The 16,127-nt window shown below is 52.5% G+C and overlaps 1 protein-coding gene across 2 annotated transcripts in view; it reads left to right on the forward strand.

Annotated features, from left to right (window-relative positions):
* The first annotated feature begins 1,371 nt into the window (after nucleotides 1–1,371).
* Nucleotides 1,372–16,127, forward strand: part of KCNB1 (potassium voltage-gated channel subfamily B member 1) — an 86,453-nt gene continuing 71,697 nt past the window's right edge. Inside the window, exons 1-2 of one of the 2 annotated variants that reach the window (XM_053926795.1) lie at nucleotides 1,372–1,696; nucleotides 2,913–3,645. In XM_053926795.1, the coding sequence (XP_053782770.1) occupies nucleotides 3,079–3,645 (567 nt within the window). In that variant the 5' untranslated portion in view covers nucleotides 1,372–1,696; nucleotides 2,913–3,078. Of the gene's footprint in view, nucleotides 1,697–2,080; nucleotides 2,140–2,912; nucleotides 3,646–16,127 lie in introns of those variants that run through there. The other variant, XM_045194781.2, reaches the window with a different exon arrangement.

The raw sequence follows: 16,127 nt of genomic DNA on the forward strand, positions 1-16,127 counted from the left end.
CATAGTAGGTGCTCACTAATTATGGGTTGAAAGAATAGCATTTCTAGACCAGGACATACCATCGCCTTCTGTTAAATTAATCCAGGGTTTCTAGCCTTGGCACTGTCGCCATTCCGGGCTGGAGAATTCTTTATGGTGGGGGCCTGTGCTACATGCTGGAGGGGTTGTAGCCCCATCTCTGGCCTCTGCCCACAAAATGATGGCGCCTAGGACAAGGGTCATGAGAAGTGAACAGATTAAAACTAGGCAATAATATGTGCAACTCTATAGGGAAAAAAATCCCTTTACATTTACAAATGAAGGAAAGGGTCAGCGGGAGGAGAGGGCCTTACCTTGGGGCCTAGTGGCTTATTCACAGCTTTTCTCCTCCCGGGTGAGGCGGGGTGGGGGGGCGCTCACTGCTGTGTCCCAGGGCCTATTTACTTGTCATGCAGTAAATGGGCCTGTGAGAGAAGAAATGAGTAAGTGGTGGGGGAGAGGCAATGATGACATCCTTAGGGAAAGCTTGCTGACCTCTGCGGGGAAGTCCTTTGATTCTATATTCACTTCAGGGGATTGTTGATCAGTCCTGCCCCCCCACCCCCGTTGGACAGGAAGCTCCAGGGGAAGCCACCTCTTTTACAGAGCCTGCCACAGTACCTGGCGCACAGGAAGTTCCAGCAGCTAGCTGTCCATCATAACGTGAATGAGTGAATGAACGAACGAATGACCAGGCTAGATAAACCAGCTCACCCCTCACTCTCTCTTCCCCTCACCTTGCTTTAATTTTCTTCTTCGCAGTTATCACCAACTGCCGCATTGCATATTGGTTGATGTATTCATTGTCCACATTCCCTCACTAGAATCTATTTTAGAATTACATTTTAGGATCTAGAATGGAAACTCATGAAAGCAAGGGCTATTTAAAATTGCAACTTGACCCCAGCCCCCACCTCTATCCCTCTCCTTTGCTTTATTATCCCCCGGAGCGCGCATGGCTCTCTGACATCCTTTGCCTTTGTTTTTGCTCTGTGTCTAGCCAGCTCCACGAGGTGCCCAGGTGCCCAGCGTTTGTGTTTGGTTCACAGCTGTATCTCCGACGCTTATCCTAGCGTCTTGCACACAGTAGGCACTCACCTTACCCTGTTGATAGGACTAAGGAAGGCGCGATTGCCAGGAAGGCAGTGGAGGTAGCCCAGGTGGAAAGGTTAGGACTGCCAGGCTCCTCCTCGCCCAAACCCCCAGCCCGCCCCCAACCTCGGCAGCCCGCCAGGCCGGGCAGGCAGGAGTTAAGCGGCGCGCACGCTTGCTACCCGCAGGTGGCGCCGTCCCGCCTCGGTGCCAGACTCCGGGCGCTCTGAAGTGCGGGACAGAATCACAGCGAGCGCCGAGCCGAAGCTCTGCCCGGACTTGTTGATCTCGCCCAGCAGCCGCCGCCGCCGCCACCGCAGCGGGAGCAGGAGGAGGAGGAGGTGGAACAGGAGTCGCCTCCCGAACGCGGTCCTGCCACCCGCGCCCTCAGCGTCCGCCTGCGCCCCTAGCCTTGGAGAGCGCGTCTGGCTTCGCAGTGCCTGCAGCCCCGGCGTGGTGCCTGCCCGGCCGGCCGGCGTAGGCCGGGCCCGGCCGGGCCCCGGGTCCGCCGCTGCCCGCCGGCCCGGGCGCTCCGGCGGCCGGGGCGATGCGCGGTCCCTGGCCCCGGGAGGCGGCCGCCCTGAGGGTGAGTGCTGGGGCGTGCGGCCCGCGGCGAGGGCACTGGGGGACGCCAGTGGGGGACTCGCCTACCGCGCGGCTCGGCCTGTTGGTCTACCCAGGCTCCGCGGCTCCAGGCTGGGGTGGGGGGGAGTGGGGGGCGTGCAGACAAGGGCTGGGGCCTGGGGAGACGCACGATACGATTCCGGGGCGAGGGGAGAGGGCGTGAGCTTCACTGCCAGGGGGCTCAGAGGACCCCCCGAAATCACCAGTGCGCGTCAGGAGGAGGGCACGTTTTGAAAAGGCCAGAAAATTCAGCTCGTTTCCCCGCCTCCTACCTCCCCCACCCCTTCCCTTCTAAGCCCCGGGAAAGGCGCAGAACCCGGAGTTATAAAAAGCCATCGCAGGAGAGGAGCGAGGAGGAGGAGGAGGAGAAGGGGGCGGGGAAGGAGCGAGGGCAAGACGGAGCAGGTGGGTCCCCAGGACTCTGCGTGCTCCTACTGCGGTGGGTTAAGGGGCACAGGGGGAGGGCGGTGTGGGAACCCGCGCTTTGCGTATTCAGGGCTCATCTCGTCGCCGGGGCGACCTCAAGAGATACTCCCGAGGCTTGGGGAGAGGGGTCGCCCCAGGACAGCGGGGCTGTCGTGCCCACACTGTCTGTTGTGACCTCCGACAGGTGGGCACCTGAAATCCTCCAGAATTCCCCCAAATCTTTTAAGGTTTAGAAAAAGCAAACCTGCTGCCATCTGTCATCCCCCAGCCTTCAGATTCTAATTATCCCCGAACATGGGAAGGAAAAGATGCAAAGTCTTTAAAAAAAAAAGTTTTTCGTGCAGCTCCCCTCTCTCCCCATTTCCGGGCCAGGTTCGGGACTCGACGGGGATACCCAGAGAAAAGCTAGTTTCAGCACTCGAAGGGGCGGACAGCGCCCCAGGCGGCTGGGTCAGGCCTGGGCCGCAGAAACCCGGGTGGGGCCTCCCGGGTCCCTGGGGCGCCTCTTGGGGGCCCTCTCCCCGCTCCGAAGGGTGTCCAGTCACTCCATCCATGGGGTGGGGCGGACTTCAGCACCGGCGGGAGGGACAGCGCCCAGGCTTCCTGCCCCCCTGAGCCGCTTAAGCGCCGGGAAGGTCAAGGCCGGCTGGGGGCCGGCTGGGGCCCGGCTGGGGCCCCGCTGGAGAGCTGGAGAGGTGAGGAGGGGCCGTGCCTTCCTGTTTGCTTACCCGCATCTGCTTTCTGCCTCGCAGCCGTCAGGATGGAGGTGAGAAGACGGCCATAACGCGAGCCCGTGTGGCCCCCTGCACCCTCAACAGCCCACAGCGCTCCCTGCCCCCCTCCCCCGCGGCGGCCGGCCTTGCCGTCCAGTGACAGCGGCCTGGGGGGGCAGGGGGGGAGGGGGCGGCCGGACTAGAGATGCCGGCGGGCATGACGAAGCATGGCTCCCGCTCCACCAGCTCCCTGCCGCCGGAGCCCATGGAGATCGTGCGCAGCAAGGCGTGCTCTAGGCGCGTCCGCCTCAACGTCGGGGGCCTGGCGCACGAGGTACTTTGGCGCACCCTGGACCGCCTGCCCCGCACGCGGCTGGGCAAGCTCCGTGACTGCAACACGCACGACTCGTTGCTCGAAGTGTGTGACGACTACAGCCTGGACGACAACGAGTACTTCTTCGACCGCCACCCGGGAGCCTTCACCTCCATCCTCAACTTCTACCGCACGGGGCGGCTGCACATGATGGAGGAGATGTGTGCGCTCAGCTTCAGCCAAGAGCTGGACTACTGGGGCATCGACGAAATCTACCTGGAGTCCTGCTGCCAGGCGCGCTACCACCAGAAGAAGGAGCAGATGAACGAGGAGCTCAAGCGGGAGGCTGAGACCCTGCGGGAGAGGGAGGGCGAGGAGTTTGATAACACGTGCTGCGCGGAAAAGAGGAAGAAGCTCTGGGACCTACTGGAGAAGCCCAATTCCTCTGTGGCTGCCAAGGTGAGCCTGGGGGCTGGGGGCTGCTGGGCTGGGGGACTCTGCCTGTGTCCCCAGGTTGATGACTTCCGCTGGGGGACTCTGGTCTTCAAATAGGAAGACCAGAAATGGGGGGGTGGGCTATAACCAGAGACCTTGAAGATTTAAGGACCAACCCCTTTGGACTGATCCTATGTGGTATTGGTCACCCCATCCTTTTATTATTCAATACTTTATACCCTGACTTTGTTGAAGAAAGAGAGTCACAGAGACTTACAAAACCCACACAGGAAGAGATGGATACTACAAATGAGAAAGAGAGCACAGAGAAGCAATTAAGCCTTGCTGGGGTGGCCTAGAGAGCCGAGTTTGGTCCATTCGACATAACGCTCCCTTGTGAAGTCCCAGGCCAGGCTGGCAGGGTGTTGCCCTGTGATTTTAATTTATCCCTAAATTTATAACCCCACTTTGCCTCCAGGAGGGAATGAAAGCAGCTTACAGACTTGCTTGGAGGACACTGAGATATTATCAGGCAGTTTTTTATTTTTAAAGCCTCACCCAAGGATATGTTTATTGATTTTAGAGAGAGAGAAAGAAGGGGAGAGGAACTTCGATCTGTTGCCTCCCATATGGGCCCTGACGGGCAATCAAACCCACAGAGTAGGTATATGTCCTGACCAGGAATCGAACCTGCAACCTTTTGGTGTACGGGACAAGCTCCAACCAACGGAGCCACCAGGCCAGGGCCAGGCAGTTTTAACATAGGTAAGGAAAATGAGGCAAAGGGACTCTGAGGGGTGGATGTGTGCATGCATGACGCCCGCGGCTGGCTGTGGATGCTCGTGGGCGAAGGGTCAGCCTCTGGTTTGTTCTTTATTTATGTGGTGAGTTTATTCCAAGAATGGTTTGATGCAGGTTGTAAAGAAGCTTTTGCCATTGGAAGGAGATGTAAATTTCAACATAGGAGAGAAGAATGAGGCAATGTGAACAACAAAGCAGAAGGAGGCAGGGATGACTTTGATTGCACCCGGGGGGGCCGGGGGCCTGTGTGCTGCCAGGTAAAGGCCGAGGGTGTAAGGGACTGAGAGAGGCTTTGGGTGGGGGCTAGGCCAGAATGGGAGCAGCTTCTCTGTGTCCTACAGGGATTCCGGCTGCCTTGAAGAGACAGGGGCCTGTCTTCGTGCGGCCAGTGTGTTAGATGTCAGAATAAAGCACAACACAGGACGTTCAGCCCTATCAAGGAGTTCATCTGGGGCCCCGGGGAGACCAGAAAAGGGAGGTGTTGATGTCAAAATCCAGGAGGACCAAGTTGGAAAAGACGTGTTGAACATAACTCGGCCTCTGAGAGCAGAGCCAAAAAGCAGGGTGGGGGTGGGGGGTATGTTGATGTATTCATGGAAGAAGAGGAAAAAAGAAGGAAGCCTGCGAGGCAGCCATGATGTCCTAGCTGGGGCTGCCTTCACCCAGCCTGTCCTCTCATTGTGTGCGACACCCTGGCTCAGTGAGCTCCTTGCCAAAGGCTCAGTTGCAGGGCCAGGTCTGAAGGGGACCCTGTGGGGTCCTTTCCCCAGATCTGACTACCCAAGGAGATGTTTCTGGTGGCGGGGGGCGGGATGCAGGAGGGGCTAACTGGTAGGAGTGTGGAGGAAAGCCTGTGGGTTTTCCCTCTTCCCTGTCAACCCTGAAGAGGACAGATTCCGAGGCCTGATTTTCCTCTTCTGAGGCTGCGGGCTGTCTTTGGTCATAACCCTGCCCCAGGTTTCGTGTCCAAAAAGCCTCCCTCTTAAGACAGAGTCATTCACCCTTAACCGGCTTAGGATCAACAGACTTATTTTGCTATTTCCAGGCCTGACACGGGTCCCTGCCCTCCACATCCAGTTTGGGCCCAGAGGTGACTCTCCCTCCTCCCTGCCCCATCCCCTAAGACACGAGAGTGAGGGGCAGGGCAGGGGAGGGTCACAAGCAAAGGCAGTGTGTAGGTTGGCATCTGGAAGCTCTGGCTTGCAAAAGACACTGTTTGGGAATAAACAGTCTCATCTCTCCTTTGGGTTAATCCACTTGCAGGGACAGCTTTGTGACCTCTCTGTGATCCCAGGCTCAGCCAGCACACATTCCTGGCAGATGGACAGTCTAGGCTATTCTGCAGCGAGAGCTGAAATGGGAAGGCAAGCAAGCTCATTGGCTCGCAGTAGAGAAATCCTGACTCTCACTGATCAAACACCCACTGTGTAAGAAGTATAACAATGCAATTAGTCCTTATACTGATTCTCCATTATTATCTCACCTTTCTCAAATAGGGAGGCTCAGAGAGGTTAAGTAACTTGCCTAAAGTCACACAGCAGGCAGCACAGCAGTAGCCAGAACTTCAAACTCAAGTATGATTTTAAAGACCTTGTTCTTTCCATCGTGAATAAGTGATGTAGTCTTCCCAGTCTCTCTGTTTCCACTTCTGCCCCTTGCAATCCACTGCCCACACAGCAGCCAGAGTGCGCTTTTCAAAATGTAAATCGGATCACATCATTCATCTGCTCAAAATCCTCCAGAGGTTTCCCATCTCACTCAGAATAAAATCCCAACCCTCACCAGGGCATACCAGACCCTACTGAATCCAGGCCTATGACCTCTCTGAGCTCATTTCTTCTACTCTCCTCTAGTTCACTCGCTCTGCCCCCGCCTAAATAGGTCAGGCTTTATCCTACCTCAGGACCTTTGCACTTGCTGTTCCTGCTACTTAGAATGCTTTTTCTCACATTGTATCATGGCCAACCACTTCTCATCCCTCCTTTTAGCAGGCCCCTGCCCAAATATCCCCTCCTCAGAGAGACCTTCCCTGAGCCCTGTCAAAAACAGCCTCCTTCCCCTTAATCTCTGTCCCATCATGCAGTGTCTGTGCTGCATAGGCTTGAAGCCCCATCTGAAATGATATCTGCTTCCTTTGTTTCTCTGTTTCTCCCACACATGAGTGTGAGCACCGTGAGCTGCATTTACTGCTCTGTTCCCAGCACCCATCACGGTGCCTGGCACAGAGAAACTCAAGTAACTACATGTGGAGTAAATGAATGGGTCAAGCAATCAGTCAGTCACTGTGTCTCAGGGTTTGGGGAATCTGTCATGCCTTCCTCATTGCCTGCCTGCACCCCAGGTCTCTAGGCTCACCTTAACCACCCCCCGCCCCCAGTTTGGATGCCTTGCTAGTCACACAGCGAGGCCTGTGGAAACTTCACAGAGGCCACAGAAGGAGCGGGTAAAATGGAGGACCATTCCTGGGGGGTTGTGAGATTCAGGAATCTTATACGTCTAAGAGCGAGGACAGACCTGGGGTGCAGGCCTAGCTCCAGCACCCTACCCTCGAGTTTCTGGATTTAGGCAAGTTCTTCAAGGCTCCAAGCCCCAGCCCCAACCTGTGAAATGGAAGTAAAAGGCCCCCTCTTGCAGGGTCATGGTGAGTGTTTGCAGAATCACACAGTAGGAGGGGGGCCTGTTGTTGTAAAGATAAGGAGCAGAGTTCTTTCTGCACGGCTGGGTGGGCTGAGCTGCAGCAAACCCTTCCTTCCGATAGCCGTACTGGGAGGCTGAGCTGTCGCTGTTAATAATTGATGGGCTGTTCTGGCAACGCAGAGCCGAACCAAAGCGCAGGCACTAGCCTTCGCCGTCAGGGGAGTGGAAAATCAAAATCCATTAGGCAAAAGGCAGTGTGATTGATTCTTGTTTGGAACTGGGGTCAGCCCCAACAGAGTGAAAGGGTTTCAGTGCTGGGCCACCACTGGGTTTCCGCTTTCTCAGAAAACTGCAGGCTTTCTCAGTAGGAGAGAGTGGGAGCTAATTCAGCAGTCTAAGAGCGCCTGTGTTCCCCGGGGCAGTCTCTGGGTCCAAGCCCTAAGATAACTCCTTAATATCCAGAGTTGCTGCTGTTTATTGTGCCAGGCACTGACTACTGGGACTTTACATCCACCATCTCATTGAAATCCCTTCAACAATCCAGACAGTCTGCCCATTTGGGCTGCAAGTAACAGAATAAAAAACTCAAAGTGGCTTCTATAAAGAGGAAGATGTATCATCTCACATAACAGGAAGTTCCAGGATAGTTGGTTTTGGGATAATGGCTCCGCGGTGCCATCAGGATTCTAGATTCTTTTCATCCTTCTGCTCCTCCTGCTCCTGCAGATGGCTTGGTCCTCAGGCTTGATGCCTCATATCACAAAATGGCTGCACAGTTCCAGCCTGCCAGTGTTGACACACGATATCCAACCAGTGACATGGGACATCTCATCCTATGTGCCATGTTTTCCCCTGAGATAAACCTTTCTCCAGATCCCCCTTAAATCCTGTTGGCCAGGATCAGGTCACATGCTCATTCTACAGGGAAGCCTGGGAAAGCACATGTCTGGCATTCTCAGATGAGGGGGAGAATTGATCTGATGAATAGTGTTAAGACTCTTACAAAGAGGAAATAAATGTAGGTGCTAAGTGGTGAAGTCACTTGTCAGAGTGCACACAACTAGGTGCTCAGTAAATATTAGTCGAAGGAATGAAAATGGCAGAGCCAGAGTTTGAACCCGGGATGGTCTGGTTCCCAAGCCAGTGTTTCTTAATCCTGGAATCATTCAAGCCCAGTGAACTCCTCTGCTCAATGGTGACCCACTTCTTTGGACTATTTTGATGATTCAATGAGATTTCAGATGTAAATGTAATTTGCGAATGGAAAGCACTTTGTTAGTATGAATTTTTATAATCAAAAGAGGGAGTGTTCTTGATTTAGGGACAGTGGTCAGTAGTTTGCCCACCATGGACTTCATTAATAATCGACTCTGGAGTCCTACAGATGTGGTCCATTTCTCAGCTCCGTCCCACCAGGAATGTGACCTTGGGCAGGTTCCTTTCCTTTTCTGGGTCTCAGTTTCCTCATCTAGGAAAGGGAGCCCACCATGTAGGGCCATTAGGGGACAATCTGCATAAAGAGCCTGGGCCAGTGCCCAGCCCATGGTAAGCATTCAGTAAATGACAATGGCGATTATTAGCATCATCACTGAATTCTGCTAGTCTAGCTACCTCCCTGGCTGGCAGCCTCTCCTGTTGCAGAATTATTGATTGTGGGGGTTCACTTCCTGCCCTGTTAGGATTCCATGCCACTAGTGTGATGGAGCTTCTGCTTCCTTGGCCTGAACCTGGGGGACATCCATGCATCCTCATCGAGAAAAAATGAGGGAAACCAGCTCAGAATTCATGGGATTTCTCGGTGCCCTGAGTCATCTGGCTGAGGCTCTTATTGGCCCCAGGTCGGGCATCCTGGATGCTTGTGTTTATTTCTGGGAGACCATATGCCAGAGATTCAGAATCCTGGCTGTGGGGCCACAGAGGCCTGGGTTTGAATCCCAGCCCTGCCATTTCCTAGCTCTGGACTTCGTGCAAATCCTTTCCCCTCCCGTAGCTTCCATTTCCTAGCCTGTAAATGAAGATGGTCATAAAAATCCACCCCACAGGGTTTCCGGAGGATGGAGTATGACAGTGCTCGTAAAGTACTGCAGCCGCGCTTCACCAATCAGGTGTCCCGATTCGACAGAGGGAATCAGGGACCTTTCCATTTCTCCAGGATGCTTGTCCGGGATGAGAGACTTTGGCAGCTGGTCTCTCAGGGGTTTTGAAAGTCCCTGATAGGCTAGAGAAGGTGGAAATGCTTAGGAAGAAAAAGCGGTCGCTAAAGGAGCAGCGTGGCCAAGGCTTCATTAACGGGAGAAGAACAAGCATGCATTAAGCACCAGCTCCATACCCAGCACTTGCCTACTTCTCTACCCGATAGCCTTAGGGAGAGGAGCCCTGATGTGAGAGCTGGATCACCCAAGTTCAAAGTTTGGCCTCTACTCACTAACCGTGGATTTGGGGCAAACTACCGCATCTGCCTGTGCCCTGGTTCCTTTACTGGTAAAATGGGCGCCGTAGCAGGGCCTGCCTCATGGCACGCCTGCCAGAATTAGTGAGTCCGTGCATGCAGAGCCCCTCAGCTGGGGTCTGATGCGTGGAAAGCCCTCCAGAACTCTTAGGGAGGGTGTTTTCGTTGTTGTTTTAGTTGTTATTGTCTCAGTTAATCCTCCTGACAGTCCTGCCGGATAAATAAGCTCCTTTCCAAAAAAGTATTATTCTTGCAAAACGATACATGCTCACAGCCCCCAGGATAAAGCCCAAAGTCCTCACCCTGGCCTTCAAGGCCTCAGCCAACATCTCCACCTTCCTCTCCTCCCAGCCTCCCTCCACGGTAAGGTCTGCCCCCACCACACCCACCTTTTGGCCTCCCTCGAGTAGTCCTCCTTCCCCAGTCCCGCTCCACACCTTTGCCCAAGCTGATTCTTCTGCTTTGCACCGTCTTCTTCCACTTGTCTGCCTGCAGCCTTTCTCTTCCCACCTTTCAAGGCCCAACTTCTCCCTCCCTCCCTCCACCACCCACACCCCCTTCTGGCAGCATTGACTGCTGCCTCCTCTATGCCCTGGAAACCTGACATTCAGACCTTCCTGGCACAAAACACTGTGAAGACAAGCTTACGCGTTGTTCCAGGGATGCCAGGACTGACCCACGGAGAGACAGGAACGCTCAGGACAGCAGGCTCTGAAACCAGTACTTTCGAGCTGGGCACCCTAAGGCGCATGACTTAACTTCTCTGATTAACTTCTTGGTCCATAATTTGGGACCAACTCTATATTAAACCCTCAGAGTAGTGCCTGGCACTCAGCGGGTGTCCAGTACAAGTTAACTAGTGTTGTTTCGTTGTTGCAGTTCACTGGTAGTAAACATGTGTTGGGTGAGTGACTGGGTAAATTTGCATGATCTTATGACACCTGGTCAGAGGGGTCTCCCTTACAAGGCAAGGGTGTCCCTGGGATAACCTTCCATCTCCTCCTCTCTCCCTTGTCTCCACCTGCCCACTCCCATGTCCACACTGCCTAAGCCAGGAAGTGGTGGCAGCTCCCCTCTTCCATTCACAGCAAGGAAAAGGACGAAACTAGACATGTGAGGTGTTCCCTCACCCCTGGCTGCTCCATTTCACTCTTCAGCGAGGCCGGTCTCCACCATAACTGCCCACCACGGCCTGGCAGGCGGACAGTGTCTTTGAGAGAGTAATGTCATATTTGCCAATTCCACACCATCACTCACATCCGCCAGGTAATGGACTTGGAATCAAACAGATTCTAAAAATAAACTACTACCTTTCACTAATTGCTGCCTAGGGCCACTAATTGCTGCCTAGGGCCCTTCCCAGAGTCTTTCCAAGGCCTGTATGGTCCTTGGGGCCCTTGACCTTGGCCAGCACTGCCTCTCAGAGTCCTTGCAGACCAAAGAGGCGGCCCGTGATCTCCCTGTCGGGGCATGTGAGAAGCAGAGCGAAAGGCAGAGATAAGATGATAATGTTGAGCCAGCCTTCCATCTGCTTCTCAGCTCTGGAGTTCCCACTGTCTCTTTGAATGGATCAATTTTCTTTTATCTCCTATGCCTTGGATGAGTTGACGGAACCTTTATTGTTCCTTGAAATCCTGACTGCAGTTTGACTCTGTCACTCCTTCCTGTTTCTGGGACAATCCCCTTGGTTTCAAAGTTAGCTTCATTTCGAGGCTTCCTGATCCTTAGAACTTTATGTGGGTGTATGTGAGTGTTTTGAGGTACAGCCTCAATGCTACCTGTTCTTTGTATGACAAAATTTTATCACTATATACCAGGAACCATGCTGGGTGCTTGAGAAGCACTTGTGTGTCTATTAGTTAGGATTCTTTGGGTTGCAGTGACAAAAATGCAGCTGATAGGGACTTAAGCAAAAAAAGAATATATATACATATATATATCCATCCTCGATTAAGTCTTTAAGGAGGGCTGAATTCAGGGGCTTAAATAGTTCATCAAGACTTGGTTTCCAGTGTCTCTAAACTCTTCTCTGTGGTGGCTTCTCAGCAGGGTGCACCAACAAGGCTGGAAAGATAGTTTCCAGCAACTCCAGGCTTCCATCCTAGGGGGGGGAAAAGCAAGCCTCTTTCCCAATATTTCCAACAAAATCCCAGGGCCGATTTTCATTGGTCCCTCCCTGAGCCAATCACTTAGCCAGATACGGGTCACATGCCAATAGCTGGAGCTGAGATGAAACTGAGAATGGGAACGAGAGAGTTCCCCAAAGAAAAATTCAAGTACTGTTTCCCAGAGAGGGAAGACTAAATGTAAGGTAGCGAAAAATAATCCACAGCCATTATGGAGTTTATAACCTATGGAGGGAGTTAGACTTTAAAAAAGTAAAAAAATCAGTGAAAGAATAACCACACAGTGTGATATGTATGCTGGGAAGGAAAGAAGCAAGGTGTTTTGATGGCTAATAACAGAACATGGTCAAAGAGGGCCTTTCAGTGTAGTTGGCCTTTTCTGAGAATCTGCACTTGATTTTTCTCCTTCCGGAGCTGCAGAAATGACCTCCTGTTTTCTACAAGTTCTGTTTCTACTTCCCCTGCACTGTTTAGCACATTCCCTCTTGTTTTATCTCCCCAACTAAAGCAGAATGTTCTCAAAGTCTAGGACTATATATCTTATTAATTTCTCTGTGCTCTAAAGCAGGATGGGTGGGCTTCCTAGTTTATAGAGGAAGTTTCACTGGTACATCTGCCACATTCATTTAACTATTACCTAAGGCTGCTTTTGGAAACAACAGCATTTACAGGAAAAGTTTACAGACCTGTGTTCTAAAGTCACCTCTGGGCCTGATGCCAAGGAGGCGCTTTGTCAGAGGGGGGTTGCAGGATAGGAGGGAGGAAGGGAAAGCACAAGATAGCTGTGTGACCTTGAGGACATCGCTTAACCTCTCTGGGCCTCTGGCTCCATATTTTGCGATGCCAGCTGCCCCTTCTCATCCTTCAGATCTTAGCTCATGTGCTACCTCTTCAGAAAGGCCCTCCACGACATCGAATGATCGGTTTGGACTGGGTGCTGTTTGTGCTTTTTCTGTGAGAAAATACCTCTGGTTTATTTTGCAATTAGGCCCACTTGGGGCAGCCATCCTTCCCTTCCTCTTCACCAGTGTTTTTCCTCCTCTTATGTGCCAACTTCCTGGTAGGAAAAGTGGAAAGTACTCTGGAGACCTAAGTTTATAACCCACACCCTGCTTCCCGGGAGCTATGAGAAAGACCCTTCATCTCTCTGGGCCTCCATTTTCTCAGTTTCCTCTCTGGGCATGGTAACTGTGCCAAGCAAAAAAGACGGGCACTCACTCACCTGGGCCAGAGTGTGTGTGTGTGTGTGTGTGTGTGTCCAGCACTGTGTGGCCAAGCACGGATGCTTGTTGGTTTTCCTTCTTCCTTTCTTTTCTCAAAAGGGAGAGAGGAAAGAGCATTTGCCTCAAACCGTGCCTTAACCTGGCCTCTGATGACACGGTGCTCGCTCAAACTCTTCACACAGCATCTGTGCTGAGGAGTGTGAGGGTGAGGGACTCAGACACTCCCCCAACCCCCTGTCCAGTCTCCCTCACCCCCCCAGGAAGCTCTGTGCAAATGCAGCCACAGGCAAGTCCTCTAGTGCCCTCTCTCTCCCTGTAGGTTGCTGCCCCCAAACCCCTACCCCTGTATAAAAACTTTAGACCATTATTGGCTCATGACTGGGAGAATACGCCAATCCAAGAGGTGGTCTTCCAGACACATTGAAAAGTCCGCGGCGAATGTGTGTATGTTGTGTGTGCACTGTGTGTGGTGTGTGATGTGTGCCATGTGTGTTGTGTGTTGTATGTGCATGGTGTGTGGTGTGCCCCTAGCACTGAGTGATCCACTGGCAGGGCCAGCCACGGAATTTGAGGGGGTGCAGTGCAAAATGAAAATGCAGCCCCCTTGTTCAGAAATTCATGGAGACAGTGAAGTATTAAGCCTAGTGGGGCCCTTCTGAGCACAGGGCCCTGTTCGCTAAGCAGGTTGCACCCCAGGAAGCAGGCCCTGCCCTCTGGGAAGAATGACTCAGAAGGCCTAGGGGAGGAGTAGAAGGCCCCTCCATCCTGGAGAATCTGTCAAGGAAATAGTGCCTCCTCAAGCTCCGTGCCTAGGGACTCAGAGGTCATAGCAGGGTCCTCAAACTCAGATGGCTGCAGGGGCCAGGCAGGTGATGTTAACAAGTGAAGCAGTTGGATGGAAGAACAGGGGTAGGGCAAGTTCAATGAGGAAGCCAGGTCACACTCAGCCTTAGTGACAAGGAGGCAGCAGGGAGTGCTGGGGACTGCGGCAAACTGGGCCATACACTCCCACCTAAAGAATCAGCTGCTATTCGGCTCCAGGCTGGGTTCCTTTCTGGGCCCAGCCAGAAATTTTAACTTTCATGTGCGGTATCCCAACTTGGATGTTGGCAAATAATTTTTAAAAATTAAAGAATTTATGAACTGCAAGGTTGCTGGTTTGATTCCTGACCAGGGCACATGCCTGGGTTGCAGGCCAGGCCCCCAGTTGGGGGTGTGCAAGAGGCAACTGGTCGATGTATCTCTTGCACATCGATGTTTCTCTCCCTCTCTTTCTCCCTACTGCCCCCTCTCTAAAAGTAAATAAATTTTAAAAAATTAAAGCATTTGAGTAGGCCAAACAAAACATGTCTGGGGACCACAGTTAGCCCTTGGGGCTCTAGTTTTTGCCCCTGGGAGCAGTGAGCCTTTAGGTGGTAGGCAATGGGGGAAGGGCCCCATTTCTTGCTTCTGAGGCCCTCCCATAGGGAAGGGGGAGATGAAGAAAGCAGAGCTTGGGTGACAGAAGCAACAGGCCCCCCTCCCCTCTCCTTACTCCTGGCATCAAGCACAGGATAGGGTGACAAGTGTTTGTTGAGTGAATGACTGACTGTCCCACCCAGCTGGGACATAGCTTCAAAACCCAAGGCAGCTTACACCTGGCGGATGCCAACACACGTCAGGGAAATTCATGGTAAATCCTTAACTTATTAGCTAATAGGATCCAACATGCCCCTCCCCAGCCTCAACCAGAGCAGGAAGAAAAAGCTTCTGTAGTGGTTAGAAAAAGCACTGGATATTGAGTCAGCAAACCAGACTGGCTCTGAGCCTCAGGTTCCTCATCTGCGCAATGGGAATAATAAATCCCCTGAGTTTTTCCGGAGGAACAAAGAACATAAAAGCGTGTAAAATGCTCAGCAAAGTGCCTGACGTGCAGCAAATGTAAGCTGGTGTTATTTTTATTATTTTGATTCATCATCTGAACATTTGGCTTATTTCTAAGTAAGGGCTGTGGGCCTGTGGTAGAATTTTATTGTATAGAATTAAACTTCATGTTTCTGTGGAGTGATTTCAGCTCTACAAATTCAAGCTGGAGCGCTTGGGCAGTCAGAAATTCTTGGTAGAGATGAGAGTGCTGGGGATTGGAATTCTGGAGTTCAAGGTTGGAATTTTGCCACTCAGGATCACCACTCTGATATCCATTGTTGAAGCATCACCATTCAAGGTCAGAACTCTGGGGTTCAAGGTCAGAAGACTGCCATCTATTGTCAGAATCCTCAATTCCGTAATTGGACCCAAGGAGTATGTGGCTAGAGCTTCACTACTCGTGATTGAAACTGTAGCAGACAAGGTCGGAATGCTGATGTTCCAGGTTGGAACTCATGTTCAGAGTCGGAATTCTGAGGTTCAAGGTCAGGACACTTTGGTAGTGTTCATGACCGGGATTCTGGCAGGCACATTTGGAACACCGATGTTTGGAGTCGGAACTCTTGTTCCCAATTCATTATTTTGTGTGTCTCGCCACTTAAGTGTCATTAACACTTCACCTTCCACAGCTCCTGGCAGCAGTTTCTGAAGAAATGAACCACAGAAGGTGCCCAGACCTCTCTGTAGCCAGTGGGGTTCTGTTACTTATGCCTCTTTTTCTTACTGTTTCTGACACCCACCCACTCGGGAGGTGCCAGTAGATGTGACATGATTCTTGGGAAGGCAACTGAAGAATGGCCCCCCTGCCTCACCCCTGCTAAAAACCCTTCAGCCTGTTGTCAACTTCATTTAAATCCCCTTTTCCTTGCTGGCTGACCTGGAGCAGGCCCAGGGAAGCAGCGCTGCCAAGCCCTGGGGGGCATGGGGATAGGCTCCCTACCCTTATCCCCAGAGAAGGGCAAACGGTGTTAGGCAAGGGTCAGAACGGGTCCAATGGCTTGTGGCTCCGCAGCCCAGGAGATGTGTGGCTGGCAGCGACACATGAGGAAGCGGAGCACTTTGCTGGTCACTGTGGTCACACCAAATGCATTGTTGGTGCCAACTGGGGAGGTTCCTTGATCACGGGGTGGAGAGATGCTAAGAGTAATCTTTTTTTTTTCTTTTTTAGAGAGAGAGAGGGGAAGGAAGGGAGAAGGGAGAGGAACATCAATGTGCAAGAGATACATCGATCAGTTGCCTCTCACATGCCCCATTCTGGGGACCTGGCCCGCAATCCAGGCATGTGCCCTGACTGGGAATCGAACCAGTGACCTTTCTGGTTTGCAGGCTGGTGCTCCACTGAGCCACACCAGCCAGGGCGCTAAA

The sequence above is a fragment of the Desmodus rotundus genome, chromosome 6 (assembly GCF_022682495.2).
Source record: "Desmodus rotundus isolate HL8 chromosome 6, HLdesRot8A.1, whole genome shotgun sequence".
Classification (NCBI taxonomy): Eukaryota; Metazoa; Chordata; class Mammalia; order Chiroptera; family Phyllostomidae; genus Desmodus; species Desmodus rotundus.